Source organism: Globicephala melas, chromosome 3 (genome assembly GCF_963455315.2).
Source record: "Globicephala melas chromosome 3, mGloMel1.2, whole genome shotgun sequence".
Lineage (NCBI taxonomy): Eukaryota > Metazoa > Chordata > Mammalia > Artiodactyla > Delphinidae > Globicephala > Globicephala melas.
This window is the reverse complement of record NC_083316.1, coordinates 38,385,965-38,405,590: the sequence shown is the minus strand read 5'-3', so window position 1 is coordinate 38,405,590 and position 19,626 is coordinate 38,385,965. Positions and strand designations below refer to the sequence as shown.

General features: G+C 40.2%; 1 protein-coding gene across 1 annotated transcript; it reads left to right on the top strand.

Moving 5' to 3' along the window:
• The first annotated feature begins 8,549 nt into the window (after positions 1-8,549).
• Positions 8,550-10,231, top strand: LOC115866470 (archaemetzincin-2). Its single transcript, XM_030881970.2, has 2 exons — positions 8,550-9,676; positions 10,033-10,231. Exons 1-2 carry the CDS (start codon positions 8,750-8,752, stop codon positions 10,186-10,188), a joined length of 1,083 nt encoding a protein of 360 aa, XP_030737830.1. The 5' UTR covers positions 8,550-8,749; the 3' UTR covers positions 10,189-10,231.
• The last annotated feature ends 9,395 nt before the right edge of the window (positions 10,232-19,626 follow it).

The window sequence follows — 19,626 nt, the reverse complement described above, 5'->3', positions numbered from 1 at the left end:
GAGAAAAAAGTGGAAAGGCTTCAGAGTGCACAGGATTGATAACTATTTGTGAGTAAATTGATGTCTGGTTTTTCTAAAAAGGGGTAGAGCCAGAAAAACACTGATATTCTACCTTAAAGTTCTTAATGCACAGTTGATATGGCCTAGAAAACATAGTGTGTTAATTTGCTAGGCTTGTTGTAGCAAAGTACCATAAGCTGAGTGACTTAAAAAACAGAAATTTGTCTCACAGTTCTGGAGGCTGGAAGTCTAAATTCAAGGTGTTGGTTTCTTCTGAGATTTGTGAGGGAAAGATTTGTTTCAGGCCTCTCTCTTCGGCTTTAGATGGCCATTTTCTCCTTTTGTCTCTTCTCATCATTTCCCTTTGTGTCTGTGACCAAATTTCCCCTTTTTATTTAAGGACACCAGTCATTTGCATTAGGGCCCACACTAATGACCTCATTTTAATTTAATTACATCTGCAAAGACCCTGTTTCAAAATAAGGTCACATCTGAAGTACTGGGCATTTGGACTCCAACATTCCATTTTGGAGGACATGATTCAATCCATAATACATGGGTTACGTAAAAAGAAAGATTTAACTTTTACTTTTTTCACTTGAAAGTGAAATTGTCAGGTGGCCATAACATCATTACTTTTGGAACTAGGTATTACATTTAGTTAACAGTTTGCCTCATGAAAATTTGCTCATCTCTAACTTGTCATTGACTTTGGCAAGAAAGTCTTGTGTTAATTTTCTGCTTGTTTCACAAGATCTTGGATTTACATAAAGCCTAAGAAGCCTCTTCTATTGTTAACATTTTCATTTATGCGTAAATGACGCTTAATTTTTGTAATGGTGAGAATCTTGCTCAGCAAAAAAAAAAAAAGTGATCTGCAACATTTTAAAGACTGACTAGAAATTGGAGAAAATTAAATAAATGTAGCACATTTATTTGCTAAAATATTTATGAAGAATTATAAACAAGGTACCACAGTGACTAAGAGATGCCTTTGGAGTCTGATGGATTCAGAGTAAAAAGTCTGTCATTTGCTAATTTATGACCTTGAACAATTATCCTACCTCACTGGGCTTCAGTTTATTGCTCAGTACATTTGTATTATTATGTATTATTATGATAATACTAACCTTATATGTATACTGTGAGAATTAAATTAGAAAATGTGTATAAAATGCTCATAATAAATACCTAGCTCATAATAAGCCCTCTGTCTATGATAGCTCTTGTTATTAAATAAAGGATGAGAGTTGGAAAATTAAATTACTATGTAAATATGAGCCCAATATTATGATATTAATAAAGAACTATAACATTCAAAACTTGTGATGATACTCAAAAAGAAAACAATTTGGAACTTCATTTCACATTTCCTTCTGAATTAGAATAATTTGTTCAAGAAACACATACATCCTTTTTACCTAGATTATCAACTTGAAGCCAGTCACTTGTATTCACTCTTGAAGTAAAACTTCTCAACCTGTATTCTCTTATTTTTATTGGTAATTTTCTATCACAAAAATAGTAATTATAAAATCATATGTTCAAAAAAAAAAAGCAATGAAGAGTAGCCCACACTCACCACAAATAGAGAAAGGCTGCATGCAGCAACGAAGACCCAACGCAGAGGAAAAAAATCATATGTTTCTAGAAATTGATATTAGAGATAATTTTGTTCAGCCCTTTCAATTTGCTGATGAGAACACTGATATCCAGAAAGGTTAAGGGGCTTTCTTCATATTACATATTTAGTTCATAACGAACCAAGGCTTTTTGATTCCCGTCCAGTAGTCATTGAAGGCAGTAACCCTTCAAAATAATACTAACATGTATTATATTGAACCACATAGTGTTGAACTTCCAAATTTTTTTACTTAGTTCTACCAAGAAAGAATATTTCATTGAATTTACCAATTGACAATTAAGTACAGCACTAGCACCTGATACCTTTTAATGTGTCCCCATATGGGAAGAGTATATAAATCCCTACCTTTTGGGTACATAAACAGGTATAGCTAATCCTAACCAATTGAAATATAAAATAAAACCATACTAACCTTGATTTATTTAAAAAACAAAGACACTTCTAAACTGACAGTATAACGAAATGAAATTAAATTGGTGGTGCAGCCTTTGGCTAAATTCACCTGATGGATCAACATGACAAACTCACTAAAAGGTAAGAGACACTGATTTTTAAGATAATCGGATCTGTGCACATTAACTCCTCCTGCAGACAGAAAACCCACAATGCTTTGCATTATTTGTTTGTTTCTTCACTGATCAAGAGATTAAAAGAAACTGATGTAATTTCTATTGACAAGATTTCTAATCACGCTCACATCTCTGCTCTCCCAAGGGTTTTGAGAATAACAGCTAGAAGAACTAGATGAAAATTTAAGTAGTGGTGCCAATTTGGGGAAGAATTTGTCTGTCTTCTTTGGGGAGAAGGGAGTAGGAGAGAATAGTCTGGTTCTTGTCAAAGACATGCTCCTAAGGATGGGTAAATTGTTAACATTCCAGGTACTTTTCCCAGGGCTAGAGGAATTGCAGAGGGCACATTTTAACAGAGGGAGAGGTCAGTGGACACTAATAGTAGGAGGAGGCAGGAGAGAATCAGAGACAGGACTTCAATGGAGAGACCGTGTAAGTATGTGCCAAAGGCCCACTGGGGTCATGTCACAGCACTAACTATGGGCCTACAGTTGTGGACTGGATACACAGGCAAACCTGTTAGGGGAAACAAACAAACACAGTCTCTACGTTGGACTGAGGAAACTTGTATTTGTAACATCACCAACCTACATTGTTTGTTTTTCTTCTTGTGTTTAGAGTTTGCCATTGGCCACATTTTATTTATAGATGTGTTCACAGTGAGTGGGTAGACTCAGCCTAGTTTACAAAGCAATAGAAATAGAAGCTGGTTCTAGTTGTATGCATTTCATCTTTAAAAGAAAATATAGCCAGATGCATATTGGTCTTTAAATTTAAGATCTTCCTAAATAACCTTCTCATTACTTTGGTCTGGTTGCCTGGAAGGCCTGCTGGAACTGCACTTCTGAGACACTATTCCATGTTTCTTAGATCTATTTTTGTCTCATTTTGGTTTATTTCCTTATTTTGTTGGAGAAACTCTTCCAATAGCTATGCGTGGGAAAGGATCTTAAAATTTATTTCTTTAAATTTATACCTGACTGATAACTTAGTTGATTTTAGAATTTTAGGTTGCAATTCATTTCCTTTCAAAATTTTGATTCCTTTGCCCCATTATATTCTAGCTTCTAGTGTTGCTGCTGAAAAGTCTATTATCATTTTGATTCTTTATCCTTTCTATGGGGAATATTTTTATTTTCTTTCAAAGCTTTTAATATTTTTTTTATTCCCATTATCTGAAATGTCACCATAACATGAGTTGGTGTGGGTCTTTTCTCACTTATGATGCTGGGCTCATTCAAGTTGGAAACTCATGCCTCTCAAATAAGAAATAATGATATTATTATCATCATCATTATTAACTTTTCCTTATTCTCTTTTATTTTGGAACTCCTATTATTTGAGTTGAATATCTCATATTGATCCATCTCGTATTGATCAAATTTTCATTTATTTGGACTCTTCTATTTTCAATGTTTTTGGTTTTACTTTTTTGAAATATATCTTCAATATTATATTCCAAAATTATATTCAATTTGTTTACATGAGGAATCATTTTTATTTTTCAAAAGTTCTTTTTTACTCTTATTTGCTAATTTTTAATAGTCTTCTATCATTCCATAGATGTAATACTTTCTTTTGTCTCCAAGGAAACTGATCAGAGTTCTGATGTTTCTTTATAGTCCCAGCATTACCTCTGTTTCCTTCAAATTCCTTTTCCTCTCTGTGGTTGTTTTCATCTCTGTCTCTCAAGGAGGGACCTTCCTAAAATTAATAAAATACTAATTCAGAATCTCTTGTGCTTTGGCAAAACTTTGCAATTGGTAGACTTCAGCACAGAGGGACTGGGTAGAAATCTGGTCATTTCATCAGGGGATTTTTTCCAAATGCCAGTAGCATTCGATCTTTTTTTTCCTTTGAGAGTATTTGTTTTCTCCAGAGAAGAATCTTCCAGTCCTCTGGCTGGAATATGTGCCTGGTTCACAGTATTCTTGAAACTGAAGAGTACAAGGTTGCTGAAGAGTTTCATTTCAGTTTGTAGAATTTCAATTAATTCTCCTCTTTCCAGTATAGTGTCTCTTCCTTCCCTTCAGTGTCCCAGGTGTCCCCTGGTGCTGAGCCCCTCTAGTTCGATTTTTCTGCAGAATCCCAAATACCCTGCTGGGGTGGGGGAAGGATCACCTGGCTCTACAGCGTGGGACCCGCACGGAGCTCCAAGCAAACTGCCCAACAAGGTCCCTGTGTTCTGCCGCCTGCCTGGCTCTACCTTCAGCCAAATGTGATGACACATCCTGAGCCTCTTCTTGAGCCTGCGATGGGGATTGGCTTGCTTCTCTCTGTTAACTCCTTGCACAGTATGTTTTCCTTCACTACTTACATGGGTTTAACACACCTGATAATGTTTTATATAGGAGGTGGGCCTTTAGCAAGACAGGAGCCTAAGTTCAACACTTGAAATAATAGAATGAGGAGAAAAAGAGCATTGCCTGCAGAGAAATATCTTGACTAGAGTCACGGAGCTGAAATGAACTGGGGTTATATGTATGCGTTGGGCGTGTAGGGGGCAGATGCAATGGGAAAACCAAAATGATGAAAAAGGAAGAGTTCCTTTGAGGAACAGGGATTCAGTGGGAGCCAGTTAATGGGGGCCTTGAAGGCTGAGCTGCAAGATTTGAAATAAGTACAAAAGGCAGGAGGGAGCCATTGACGACTGATTTGGAGTGAATGTTTCATGTGATTAGATAGGGAGGCTAGAGGGAAGTGCCTTTTCTATAAACCATTTGAGAGCCAAAGTACAACTGGGAAATCCCAAATGAACTGGATATGAAAGGTGAAAGAATGCTATTGGGGGATGCTGTCAGGAACCCCACTTCTAATTGCTACAGTGTAGGCATCACCCTGTTATTGTAAGGTCTCTTTAAAATGAAGAGTAAGATTGAAGGATCCCAGGTTTGGCTTTATGATTCTGGAATATCTGCATGGAAAGTAAAGTGTTATTCAAATATATCTGGGAACAAGCATCTAGGGAAGATTTGAAAGATGAACAAAACATTACACACTTATGATAATAGTAGGTTTATAAATACTTAACCCAAAGTCCACGAGAAGAGAGAATACTTCATAGTTTTAGAAGAGAAACCTTTAGAACCTAAAGGTCATCTTTCCATATGCAAAAAGAGTTCCTAAATGCATCCCACGTGCCTGGCATAGAAGTGATGCTGAAATTACTTTATTAGAAAAGTAGGTTTGGATGGGCAAAGTTAATTCCTAAAATGCTACCTGGTGTAAGAGGATTGATTGCTAGTATAGTTTTAGACATGTCATTATTATTATAATGCTTATTTGATTATGAATAAAATGAACTTGAGAATAATTATAGACTTACACTGGTTTTACAACAACAAAACAGATTTGAGGTTAGGCATATTCAAGCACAAAAAAGGGTGAACAACTATAGAGAAGATTTTGCCTTGGGTTTTGTGCATTTGGAGACATTCAGGCAAAAGTCCTATTTCAGGTATAAACTTATGCTTCTTAAAATACATTTTTGCCCTAGCTAAAGAGAAGCTTTTCTCCTGAAATTACAATGGCCATTTTGACAGACACAGTGTAATCTCTAAGTTAGCATTTGGTAGGAATATTCAGAGCAACGTCATCCCCAGGGCAAATAACTGTCAGTTATTTATGGAGCTAAGTTCAGGTGCTCAATTTTTTTCTCATCTGAAGGCAGCCACCTCAGCAATTCAGTGTCTCTTGCCACCACAGCAGGACCTTGATTAGTTCGATACTGAAAAAGAAAATGCCACCTACGGAATAATCAGTTCTATTTCTTTATCGGTGGCAAGAGGTTATCTGCTCCTCGTCCGGCTTCATGTGGAGAAGAAAGCCATCTCACGGTCTGTTCCTCCTGCTGGACCCACGTCACGCTCTTCCCCCACCTCCAGAAAGAACCAGTGGACTGCAACATCTGCTGCCTCCAGTGGGTCCTCACTGACCTCAGCTGCAGAGCCACTCGGAGTTTTATAGATTGGAGGGCTGGGAGCAAGCTAGGGGGAAGGCAAGTTCTGGGCAGATGTGTTGGGTAGAGAAGTCAGGTATCAACATCCCCCCAACTTCTTCTCCCACCAAACCTTCCTTTGTTAAATTAAAGATGTATCGGGTCACTTTTTACATCAACTTCAAAACCTTTCTTCCTGGGATTAATCCTTAAAAAAAAAAAAATCAATATAATCATTTCCGTTTTTAAAGCTTGTCATGAGTGTCATTTTTTTAGATTAAAATTCAAAATTATTATTTTGGGCTAAAAGAGCCACACAATCCAACCACTAAACCCCCGGGGCAGCCTCATCCCCCATCACTCCCCACGTTGGTCAGTCTGCTCTGGCCAGACCCCCGAGCTCCTTCCCGCCCCGTTTCCACCTGGCTAATTCTGACTCACCTTTATATGTCAGCCTATGCCACTTCCCATGGAGGATGTTTTTACCGCCAAGTTCGATTCAATTCTGCTAATATGCCCTCTATACCCTCTGTATTTTTCCTCCATGGCATTTAACAAAATTGTTGTGATACAGTGATTTGATATATAATTCTTTGTTTACTGTTTCTCTCTCCTACCTCATGTAAGCCCCATAAGAGCAGGAACAACATCTTCTCTGTCACACTGTACCCCCAAAGCTCAGCACGGTGCTTCATACGTAATCAAAGCTCACTAAGTATTTGGTGAATGTAGAATGGCACCAAATCCTTACATAGCCTAGTAGGTCCCCCCAAATAGGATACTCTTAACATCCACACATCCTCTCCAAAGTAAGCACTGAATTCCCTAGACCTTATTTCTAATGGCTGGTATTCTCTGTCATTACAGGAGAGTGGAAAATTTAGACCGGACATTATTTAAATGGCATTCGTATTCTTCTTCCAACTTGCAGAATATATATGAGAAATTAAAGCAGTGTTATTTTGTAATCATTTCACTGAGAATTTGAGCCGATGCTTTTTGTGTTGTTTAATTGTTCTTTTGGCCAAAAAAATCCGAATGTGAGAACGTCCACATTTTTGGTAGATTTATCTACTCAATGTATAATTATGAAGTGTGTCAGGTCAACTCAGCCAACTCTGTTTTCAAGCAGAATGACAGAAGCTAATTCTAACTATATTCTGGTTGTTTATAACCACCTAACAAACCACCTAAAGCTTAGTGGCTTAAAACAACAAGTATTCATTTTGATAAAAAATTTGTCTGTGGACCACTCATCTCTGATCCTCAAAGCATAAGCTGGAGTGGCCTGACCAGGGTTGGAGTTTCCACCTCTGTGATGGCTCGTTTGCATGGAGGCAGCTGTGCTGGCTGTCATCTGGGAACTCCGCTGGGGCTCTCAGCCAGGAGTCTTCACTCCTCTCCTGTGGGCCTCTCCATGGGACTGCTTGGGCATCTTCAAATAGGGTGGCTCAATCTCAGATGTGAACGTAAGAGGCAGTGGAAACTGCCAGTCTCTTAGAGCATCGGCCTGGAAAGTGGCACAGGGTTACTTCTGCTGGATTCCATTGGTCGGTGATAAAGACTGAATGTTTGTGTCTCCCAAAACTCATGTTGAAACCTGATCCCCCGTGTGATGGTATTTGAAGGTGGGGCCCATTGGAGATGATTCGGTCATAAGGGCAGAGTCCTCATCAATGAGATTAATGTCCTTATAAACGAGACTCCAGAGAGCTCCCTCACTCCTGCCGTGTGAGCACACAGAGAAAAAATGGCAGTCTATGAACCAGGATGTGGCCTTTACCAAACACCCAATCTGCTGTCACCTTGGTCTTGAACTCTGCAGCCTCCAGAGCTGTGAGAGATAAATCTCTGTTGTTTAAGACCTGTAAAACTTCTGTTATAGCAGCCCAAATAGACTAAGACATCAAGGCAGTTACAGCATCCCCTAGATACAAGGGGAGGGATGTGTCAAATAATTTGGTACATCCCTGGCCTTGTCCCTGAAAGGAAGCAGTTGAGTAATCCATACCCGTGTTGGTCTCCTAGGCATTGAAAGAAGAAGCAGAAGCCCAGCCATCACTTACTGCTGTCATTGCTTTTGCCTTATTTCCCACTCTCCTTGCTTAGGCTTTTGAAGAATCTTTTGAAGTAGTTGGGAAAAGAGTGTTGTCAACGATTTGGAAATAGATCGTGACTCTATTTAGTCCATCACTTCATCATCTCTAGGTCTGATTTTTTAAATTATCAATTAAGATAAAATTATTCTGTATTTTTACTCTGCCCAACCTTTTGTCCCAAGTAATACAGATTTCAGCTGGACTTTAAGAGTCCAAAACACTTCTTTAAATGGTAGGATTTACAAAGTTTGTAGCAGGACTGAAGTTCTGCCTTTAAAAGTCACCTAGGACAGGACGCCAGGCGGGATGACGGTGATGGGGGTGAAGGCACCACGCGCTCCCGCCCAGGCCCAGACATGCCGGTCCTTGTGAGGCAGAAACTTGAGAGGGAGCCGTCCTCTCCCTGAAGCCTCGCGGTGGAACAGCTGTCTGACCCGTTCAAAGGGAAGGATGAAGTCTCTGCGCAGGCACGCGATGTGAATGGAAGAGGCGTGTCACTATGCAAACAGTACGGCACTCTGAGCGCACACTAAAGACAGCTCTCATCTCAAAGAACCCAGCGCTTGTGTCACAGTATGAGAAGTTAGATGCTGGGGAAAAGCGTCTGATGGACGAAGCCTTCCGGCCAGACAGTGATCTCTTTGGACCCATTACTTTGCATTCGCAGTCAGACTGGATGACCTCCCATCCTGAGGCTCCCCAAGGCTTTGAAGAGTTTTTCAGTGATCCTTACAGAAAGACACCTTCTCCACAGAAGCACAGTGTTTATATACAGTGCATTGGATTGCTAGGAAACACCAGAAGTATCAGTGAAGAATATGTGAAATGGCTCAAGGGCTACTGTGAAGCATTTTTCTATGGCTTGACAGTAAAACTCCTAGAACCAGTTCCTGTCTCTGCAACGAGGTGCTCCTTTAGAATCAATGATAACACGCAGAACCTACAGATTCATGCAGGGCAGATCCTGAAGTTCTTAAAAAAGAAGAAACCTGAAGATGCTTTTTGTGTTGTGGGAATAACGATGATCGATCTTTACCCAAGAGACTCCTGGAATTTTGTCTTTGGACAGGCCTCTTTGACAGATGGTGTGGGGATATTCAGCTTTGCCAGGTACGGCAGTGATTTTTATAGCTCCCACTACGAAGGCAAACTGAAGAAGCTGCAGAAGAAGTCTTCAAGTGACTACTCGGTTTTTGATAATTATTACGTTCCTGAAGTGACTAGTGTTTTGCTGCTTCGGTCCTGTAAGACTTTAACCCATGAGATTGGACATATCTTTGGACTTCGGCACTGCCAGTGGCTCGCATGCCTGATGCAAGGCTCCAACCACTTGGAAGAAGCTGACCAGCGTCCCCTCGACCTTTGCCCCATCTGTTTACGCAAGTTGCAGAGTGCTGTCGGCTTCCACCTTAAAGACAGATACAAAGTGTATACGTATCCCCGTGAAATTGCAACCACGATATAATAATGCCTGTGGAACACCTAGCAAGTTGAGGAAAGAAAGTAATTATCCTCCCACCTTCAAAAAACTGTGAGGACTCAGTGTAATTCTTCTCTTCTGTGCATCCTCATGACTGTCCTGTGTGCTCACAGCTGGCGTGTTTCTGGTGCATGCCCTTTGACAAGCATGGTCTCACCTTCGTGACCATCTTTATCAAATGGAACAGCTCCGTGGGGTAGCATAAGTCACCGATGTTGATAACTTGATTTGGAAGCTAATGTTTTTCTCTTGCCTAAGTCTGTTTTGCTGGGATTTGTTAAAAGGTGAATCTGTTTTTCAAGGCGCTGGTGAGGTGGGTTGATGCTGAGTCCACTGACACACCTACAGTTACTCCAAAACATAGTCGTGAGGATCCTCTGAGTTTGCCAAAACCTGTGGAAGCCTTTAAAGAATGGAAAGAGTGGATAACAAAATGCCTTGCTGTTCTCCAGAAATAAGAACCTTCAAATAGGAGTAATTAAAATAAACACTTGCACATCATGCTTTCAAAAAAAAAAAAAAAAAAGTCACCTAGGACAGTATTGCAGTGTCAGAAGCAGAGTACAAAGAATAAAAGTTATTGATGTTGAGAGAAAACAAGGTTACTGAGTCTCCATGAGGCCGTAAGGGAGGCTTCTTGGAGCAGGTGAGGTTTTGATTAAACCTTTCAAGATGGCAACATTTGAGACTTGTGGAAAGGTAAGAAGGGCAGAGGTTATTCTAAGCGGGGAAGACGTGTTGGGTTAAGGAATAAATTTAGCCTGAACAAAACGTTCCCGTGAGGAGAGGTAGGCAAACAAGCCTGGAGGAGATTGGGGTCAGACTCTTGACCTTGGATGGCAGCCTAGGACTTCGGGCATTGTGACTGCAGCCCCAACAGGAAAAAGAAGTGAGCGCCTGAGGCAGCAGAGGCAGAAGCAATGGGAGTGGAGGCTGGAGAAGGGACCTGATGACTCTTGGCAGCAGAAGCTGCACCAGCGTGAGGTGGTCGGCCCTTCAGTGGAAGACAGACACAGACCGGCAATAGGAAGGGATCAGAAACCCAGGCTGATCTGTCAGATCACTGGACAGCCTCATGGAAGCGCCTAAAGAAAGAGTGGAGAAAAAAGAGTGCAAAAGACTTTGGCGTACACAGCTGACGACCGCTGAGAGGCAGATGTTGAGTCTAAACAGTATCTACGACCTTGACCTTCAGACTACCTGTGTCAAGGAGTGGGAGCTACAGAAGGTTTTTGAGCAGGGACATGGCAAGCTAAGAGTGGTCCTTTAAGATTCATCCTGTGGGTAAGCCAGTGAGTGACATATATATTCTGAACCAATGAGATCTGTCATCACAAACTGCACTGTGACCACCACGTACCAGAGATGTTGAAAGCAGTTTTGTATCTGGGTACAGTGCAGGAGGTGTAGGGGTGTCTTCACAACAATCTGATGAAATGATTAGAATCAGTGCTATTCTTCCCTCTTGGCCAAGGGGGAAAATGTGAAATTGACAGTGTAAGTAGCTTGTCTAGAGTAATAATTCAAATTAGTGTCAGAGCAGGGAGTAAAACTCTTTAGTTCTCAATCTCTTTTCATTAAGCTGTGATTATGGTTAAGTGTAGTCTGGGGCCTGTCAGTTTAAGGGGTGTCTCACAGGCTGCTGGTGGAGCCAGATGATCCTTGGTCAGAGGGACCCACCTTTCAGTCCTTGTGTGTTGTGGATCCCACAGGTGCCCCTTTACTTGCAGAGACCTGAAACTTTAAGACCAGAGGTTGCACCTGCAGCCAAGTCCACACATCTGTCATGATGATAATTAAATATTTTATTTTAAAATACCTTTTGTGGAGAGTGGCCCCAGGAGCTCATAATTATAGCTGAAAAAAGATCTTATAGGCACATAATTTCTCACACATGGTAGCCCCTTCATTTTATAAAACATGAAGATCTGAGATCCGGAGAGGTCAAGTGACTCGTCTAAGAGTACACAGCCACTCACTGGCGGATCCAAGACTAGAATCTAGGTCTTCTATTTTAAGTTGTGGTTTCAATAATGAGCCTTTAAAAATTCAGATTATTCTGTGAGAAGGTTGGGAAAGTCAGAAAATGAATCCGGAATCATTCTTTATTGATATCTTAAATTTCCCTCAGTCTAATAGCATTCTATGTGGCTGCAAGTTCTAATACAAACAAAAAACATTATCATTTTCTGACTGATTGGCTCAAATCAGTCTCGTAGAAGAAGAGTTAGTTACATAGAGCAACAAACAGTAATAGATGGCCGGAAACAATCCACTGTCCCCTGACCTGATCTGACCTTCCTTAGGGTACTCTCAAAAGTCCTTGAGGTCAAATCATGGCATTTTATGTTTCTCTATGACCTTAATGCTGAGTTTATAGGAGGTACTCAATAAACACGAACTTATCCATTGAGGAGGAGAAAACCACTCTGAGTAACCCAGTGTTGGAAAACAGTTATATAGAGTAATCCAGCCCGGTCCAAAGGCTGGCTTCCCAAAGCTATGAGCTGCAAACTGACAACAGCGGCGGCAAATGCAGGAGGTTAACCATGTCTCCTGATGACCGTGTGGTTTGGTAAATAAACCTGTGAGTGGAACATGAGGATGCATTATGAGGATGCAAGACTTGGGAGTTTTCAGGAACTTCCAAATTTATTTTGAATCATTGTAAAAACCTGAGACAAAGCAGGGGTGGTGGCCCTCTAATCATTATCATGGGAGAGGGTCCAAACATAAAGTTCCTCTCCAAGTTTCCTTGAGGGACAGCATTCACGTACAGGTGAGTTTGAATGGAACCAGAAGAAGAGCTTTTGTAACTTTAACATCTGTTAACAGACGTGTTTGAGGTGAGCTTTGAGTTGCTAGTGAGGCCACATCTTAGAGAAGGTGAGTTCTTAAAGACAGAACTTCAGGTAAAGAGCATTTAAATGGGACTCTGTTGATTTAATTAACTTGGGGGAGAAAGTCACTGTGTTTGTTTCTGTGTTACTGCTTACAGTGACCCTTGAGAAGGGTCACTCATGGGCCATTACCAAGGGGACAGTCCAGATAAACATCGGCCCCATGAGAACAATCAGACCTTAGAAGGGACGGTGAAGACAGGAGAGGTATAGCAGTGCCATGCCAATTTCATTCTGCCTCCTTGTGCTCTGGCTTCCCTGGTCAAAATCCCAGGTAAGTCAAAATGCTTTAGACTTGGAGTCGTAAAGCCTGGGTTTGCTGCCACTGGCCAGCTTTGACCTTTGGGAAAAAGTCCTAACCTTTCTGTCCATCAGGGACTTCCTCGGTAAAATGGGCATAATATCCATTTCAGATGTTAGTTGTAAGGATTAAATGAGATAATGGGTAAAGAATGCCTACTCAGGGAGCAGCAGTGTAGGAAACCTTAAGCATTTATGATCACTAATTGTCACTGTAACCCTTCGAGGGTGGGCTCACTTTGGAGAAAAGGAAACTGATGCTTAGAACAACTGGCAAATGCAGCATCTCGGATTCAAACCCACATCTCCCAGACTCCTACATCCATGTCCTTAACTGGTATATAATATTGTCTCCTTGACACTTGATACGTTGTTTAAAAATCTCCATTCTTCCCCAGAGGAAGGACATTTATCCCGCACGATTCTCAGCATTCAACATGGTCTCTTTCATGGTAAAAATTATATCACATTTACGAATATTCCAGCAGACTGCCTGATATGCTTTGGCATTCTGAATTTTCCTTCCTTCCCCTTCTCTTTCCTTCTGTCTCCCCCTCTTTCTTCTTCTACTCCTTTAATGTACCTAGCTCTTAAACTCTCATTATGTCTATGTATTTCTACAGAACACAGGGACATTGTGACTCCAGCAAAGAGAGTAATTAAAAAATACGGAGGAACTCTCATCCCTCAGTAGTGGTGGTGATTTTGCAATTCATTTTCAAGTCATATCCATACATCCAGCTTGGCGCTTTAACACACACAGACACACACACACAAACTGTATCTTGGAAAAGAAGTCCTCTAGTTTTTAGAACAGTGGAGCTATTCCCCAACACTCTTTGTCTCCTTCAAAGTTCTCCTAAGGCTGGTCCTAAGCTATCCTGCTAATTCCATGTAAGGTAACCTTTTACACTATTTCTGATTCACTTTGTTTCTCCAGCAGAAATCTTTTGTTCTGCATTCTTGTGTCTCTGCCTTTTTTTTTTTTTTTTTTTTGACTCATCTAGCAAGCTTGGATTTATGATCGACGTAACCTTGCACAGGCTATCAAAGATGTAGGTGTATTTATCATCCTCTCTTTCCTAGTGTTCCTACCCACCTTTCATTTCTCTGTGAGGGGACTTCCACCACTGGTAAGAACTTCAAGAAAGTCTCCATTCAAGGGGCTCCTGGAACACTTCAGCAAACACAAATCAGATTTTCAACAGCTGAATTATGTCTTTCCAATGTTCAGTCACTGATATATACCAGAGGCAAGTTTATAATAGATTTTGGGTCCCATACCTCATAGAGGAAAGATTCATTTCAGCACACTGTCTTTTTTTTTTTTTAATCCATAGTAAAAAACCTACTGTTTTGAAATCCTATCTTAAGAAAACTGCCCATTTGCATTTCAGCTTATAAGAAAGATTGTTAACGAATGTTGATTTATAATAAAAAAAAACATACAGACAATAAATTCTATGAGTAGGGGAAAAACAAAATAAATGAATTAGCTACGACAATTTTTTTGTGTGTGAATGCTTTTCACGAAGGAAGAGAACAAATGTAAGATATTTCTAGTTTCACAGAAATATGTTTCAGACCCAGAAACATTACATCTTGTCCAGATGCCTCATTTTACAAATGCAGGTGAGGTCCTGAGAAGGTAACAGATATGACGAAAACCACCTAGCCATTGAGTGATACTTCTTATTCAAGTGGACAAGTCCACCTGGGATGAAAAATAAACACCGTGCTGTATCCTTTGGTTACTATTTGCAAAGTGACTGCTCTGGAAATAGAGCCCTTGCTCATATGGTTGCAAGTTTCCTTACACCTAACCAATCATGGGTACTAAAGTGGTCACTTTAATGCTATTTACCCAAAGTTCAGTGAGTCACTACTCATCTCACTGATGCCAATCTTACACTGTTGTAGTTTGAGGTCTCCAGGTATTGCTCCTAAATTCATCTGCCTGCACCATTTTCCTTTTGGTAACTACTGACCTGACCCTCAAGAGTCAATTCCCAGTGTCCTTGCACTGCCATTGCTCACTGTCCCCTCCATCAGAGCACTGCTGTCTATGCCAAGGATGGTTCCATGTTAATGTGTAAAATGCCTTTCTCCTCTCTGAGCTGCCCTTTGTCACTGAGAACCACTGGAGCACAACTTGGGAACTCAAGTTTCTGGTACATCTACTTCACTCTTCAGCTCTTTTTGCTTCCCTTTCACAAGACAGACTCTACTGTTGTGATTACAATGGTTTATATGATTCAGTCCCATGGAGATACTTCCTGGTCATCCTGGAATTTCAATTCCAGATTCTCAAGAAAGAAAAGCAGACTGACCTATCTTGAGTAGAATGTCCTGTCCAGGTCCAATCAGCCATGGCTGGGATTATATAATACAAGTATATTTGCAGGGCATCAGCCCCTAGGGGATGGCAGTAAATCTGAAAGAAGGGGAAAAGACCGGTGGACTGAACAGATAGCCAATGGGTCCACCATGGAACCCCCTACCTGAGTCAGATACCGTGATGCCCATCCCAGTTCTTTTCCACTTTTTCTACACAAATATTTTTCCCCATGTGAATCAAAGACTGTGAGTGAATATATGTGTGCTGCCTATTTTACCAACTTATCAGACATTCCTCAACATTTCTGAATCCCAGGAATGAGCTGACCTTCGGCTCAAGCTTACATAAATTAGCCTCCTAATATTTAAAATAATAGCTGACTAGTTCACCCAGAAAGTCTCATCCAATATAACAACAGGTATAGGACTAACATGCACTGTCTAGCTCTCTTGATTATCAGAGAAAATATCCAAAGCCAATACACATTGTATGTTAGCTAATGAAAATTATCCTATAGTCACAGTTTCTCCACTCTGCAAAATCTACCCCGAGATTCTTAGTCTTGAACCCTACATTTGAACCACAGCTTCTCCTCACATCCAAATACTTCAAAATTCCAAGTATAATTTTAAACACCAGAGTGTAATTATCTCCAAATGAATTCTCCTGGGTGTTTACTGGGAGAACATCTTAACTCGTTTTCACAGTGCCAGAGAAGAGGAAATTTTTTATCTCAAAATTCAGATGTCCATAATAACTGTACATTTCACTTTTTATTTGAGGCAGAACTTTTTCAGCCTGCCCAACCCAGCGAGTGTGTGTGGGGCTGTGTAGCTCCAGAAAAACAATGTTTGTGCTGGGCGTGCTGGTTTCTGGCTTTCAATGTGGACTATGCAGGCCAAATCGACTCTCCAAGAGAAGAACAATTTGGAGAGAAATTCATCTCATTTATTGTAAAACATGAAAATGCAATTATGTAATTTGCAATTAAAATGAGGCTTTCAGTCTATAAATTTCAATTGCTGAATTACTTAGCTTGCTGCTTACACATTGCCTTACACATTTTGTATTTCCTGTGATTGTGTCTCTTCTTCCCAGTGATGGCAGAGACCCTGTACTAAACTTTTCAAATCTTCCACAGCTATTTTTGTGGTACCTGATACATAGTAACATCTATTGCCTATTGACTGAAACACAAAGCACTTAACTTTTTTTTTTTCGGGGGGGGGGGACTTAACATTTTAATTGCATTTTTTAGATTAAATTGAATCTTCCAGCCAAACACTGAAGGGCACAAACACAATGCTAGTCACCATTCCTTATTTTGTGGGAGTCTAGTTTGAATTTTGAATGATCTTTATAAAATGCTAAACCTCCATATTTCTACAACATTTAAAATATTTTAAGTAAAACAGAAGACAAAATTATGCCATGTCTCGGGTAAAATTTGCCGTCAGCAATCTTAGGTTCTGTCGCCAGCTTCACCTGAATTTATCCCTTCCTCTGAAACAATTCTCCCTAATCAGAACAATCTTCTAAGAGGATAAGTAGCATCTCCTGCTGAGAGATACTGATCAGGATTCTTCTGGTAAATGCTATTAAGGTAAACACTTGGTAGAGACTATGTCACTGAAACTCTCGTTGTCTGCTCAGGGACATTCTCGTCTTGGGTCTTTAATCATCACAGAGCAACCTGGACCAGGTCACAGTCTAAGGCAAGAGTCAGAAGGGAGAACCAGTGTCTTCCCGCTACAACATCATTGGAACATTCTTGGAAGTTACTGAGGATGCATCTACCTACTCAACTTCTTCCTTTTTTTTTTTTTTTTTTCTGAGCAGAAGAATGAGTGTCAGGGAAGAGCCCAGCATTCTTCTGCTAAGCAGAGGTGGGAAAGATGAGAGGGCCATTGCTACCAGGGCATATTCTGCACTGAATGTACCCCTGATACGTGAAGTGGATGTCAGCACAAGTAACTGATCATTATTTGGGTCATCAATGACTGCAGCCTACGTCACTTAACAGAGACCTCTGAAATTTTCTGCCTTTCTTCATCTATTACTAATACTTTCCCAAGACAGCTATTTCTTTGTCCAGTCCTTCCTTATAGAATACTTTTTAAAAATATGCTTATAAAGAAATCTACCCTTCAAGCTCCAGTAAGCATCCCATCTTTTCCACAGCATTTTCATTAATTAAAAGAATTGAAAGAAATATGGAAACAAAGTGTCAGTCAACAGATGAATGGATTTTTTAAAATGTGGTATTTGTGTACAATGGAATATTACTTAGCCATGCAAAAGAAGGAAATCCTCCATCTGCAACCACGTGGATGAACCTGGAAGACATTATGCCCCGTGAAATAAGCCAGACACAGAAAGACAAATTCTGCATGATCTCATACGTAGAATCTAAAAAGGATGAACTCAGAGAAGCAGAGAGTAGAATGGTGGTTTCCAGGGCCTGGCAGGGGGGTGAGGGAAATGGGAAGGTGTTGGTCAAAGGATACAAACTTTCAGACGTAATATGAGTAAGTTCTGGGGATCTAGTGTACAGCATGTTGACCCTAGTTAGTAATCCTTGAAATTAGCTAAGAGCGTAGATCTTAGGTGTTCTCATCACACACACACACACACACACACAAACACACAAAGGTAACTATGTAAGGGAATGGATGTGTTAATTAGCTTGATTGTGGTAATCACTTCACAATGCATATGTATATCAGAACATCATTTTGTACACCTTAAATATATGTGTTTTATTTGTCGATTAGGGTTTACTCTACAGCTTTACCCCCTAGTATTTAGGAAATAAATATTTACATACTTATAAAATGTTTAATTAATAGAAATACATACACATATGCTTTACTAAGATTAAAAAAAATAAAACTAATAAAACAGCTTCATACATAGAATGCAAATACAAATACAAATTCTCTCAAAATCCTTTTCTTATAGTTACAGTGCAACTTTGCACAAATTTCCCATCATTTTCAGGAACCAAATAAAGTTTTTTTCCTAGGATTTTGGACCATTTTTAATACAGTGGAAAGTTAGAGATAAGATTTATTTTTAGAAAACTGAAATATTGCTTTGCCACAAGCAGACATCCCAAGAAGTTTTGCTCCTATGTTGTTCACATGAACAACATTACTGGGACTTCTATAAAGAGAAAAGCCAGGGTAGAATTTTTAGCACACAAAAAACAGTTGCTCAAGAAATCTCTTACATATGGTAATTACTCAAATCTTTTCAGATTTGAAAAGATTTAAAATAGCCATGTTCTTAACAGGAAAAAGAAAGAGTGATTCAAGAAAAACAATCTGAAATCTTTATTTGTACTTGCAAAGTTAGGGAATTTAGAGTTATTTTAGGGGAAAGGGGGGCTCTGCTTCCTTGTTTGTGTCTGTAAATTTGTCTTCAGCTGGTACACTGTTGAATCACTTTAAATTTCATCTACAGATGATGCAGGGGCCAAGGGCAAGGAGACCAGACTAGATGGAATGGCCAGCAGAGTAGAAAAGATCAAGGAGACCAATCCCAGATCCCAACCCACACATCTGGTAGAATGCAGGGTATCCTCCCATTCATTCATGCATTCACTCATTCATTTATTCCCAATTATCACTGAGCACACAACCAGAGACACTGCTAGGTACTAGGTCTACACCGATAAGTACAAAGACCACAAGCTACTCTAGCAGAGCTTCTAGTTTAGTGAGGCCAGTCAGGCAATAAAATAATCAACAGACAACTGCAAATAAAAACCATAATCAGTTCAGGCCGTGAGAAGGTTTCTCCTTGTGAGATTATGTAGAGAGGTTTAACTTAGGGCCGTGCGGTTAGAGAACATTTTGCAGAGAAAATCACAGTTTTTACTGAAAAACGAAAGGAGTCAGTCATATCGGTGGTGATGGTTGGGAGCGTTCCGGGCAGAGAGAGGCAAGAAAGCCTTGCGTTGGAGAAAAGTTTAGTGCCTAGGAAACGGAAAGAAGCCAGTGCGCTGGGGCATGGAGTCTGAGGGCCTGACGTGGAGATGAGGTCAGAGAGGCAGAGGAGAGACAAATTATGTAGGATTTGTTTAAGTCATGTAAGGAGCTTTGATATATTTTTTTTCATAAAGTGAAATGAGATGTTACTGAAGGTTTTAAGTAAGGGGGAATTATGATTCCATTTATATTTTCTAAAGATTATTGAAGCTCTTTTGCTGAGAACAGAGGGGAAGAGTGGATGCAGGAAGACCTGTTGAGAGCTGTTGCCATCATCAGGGTCTATAGGGGGAAGGAGGGTGGTCTGCGCAAGGGGTTGGCAGTGAGGCCAGAGAGAAATGGGTGGGCAGGAGCTATATGTCGAAG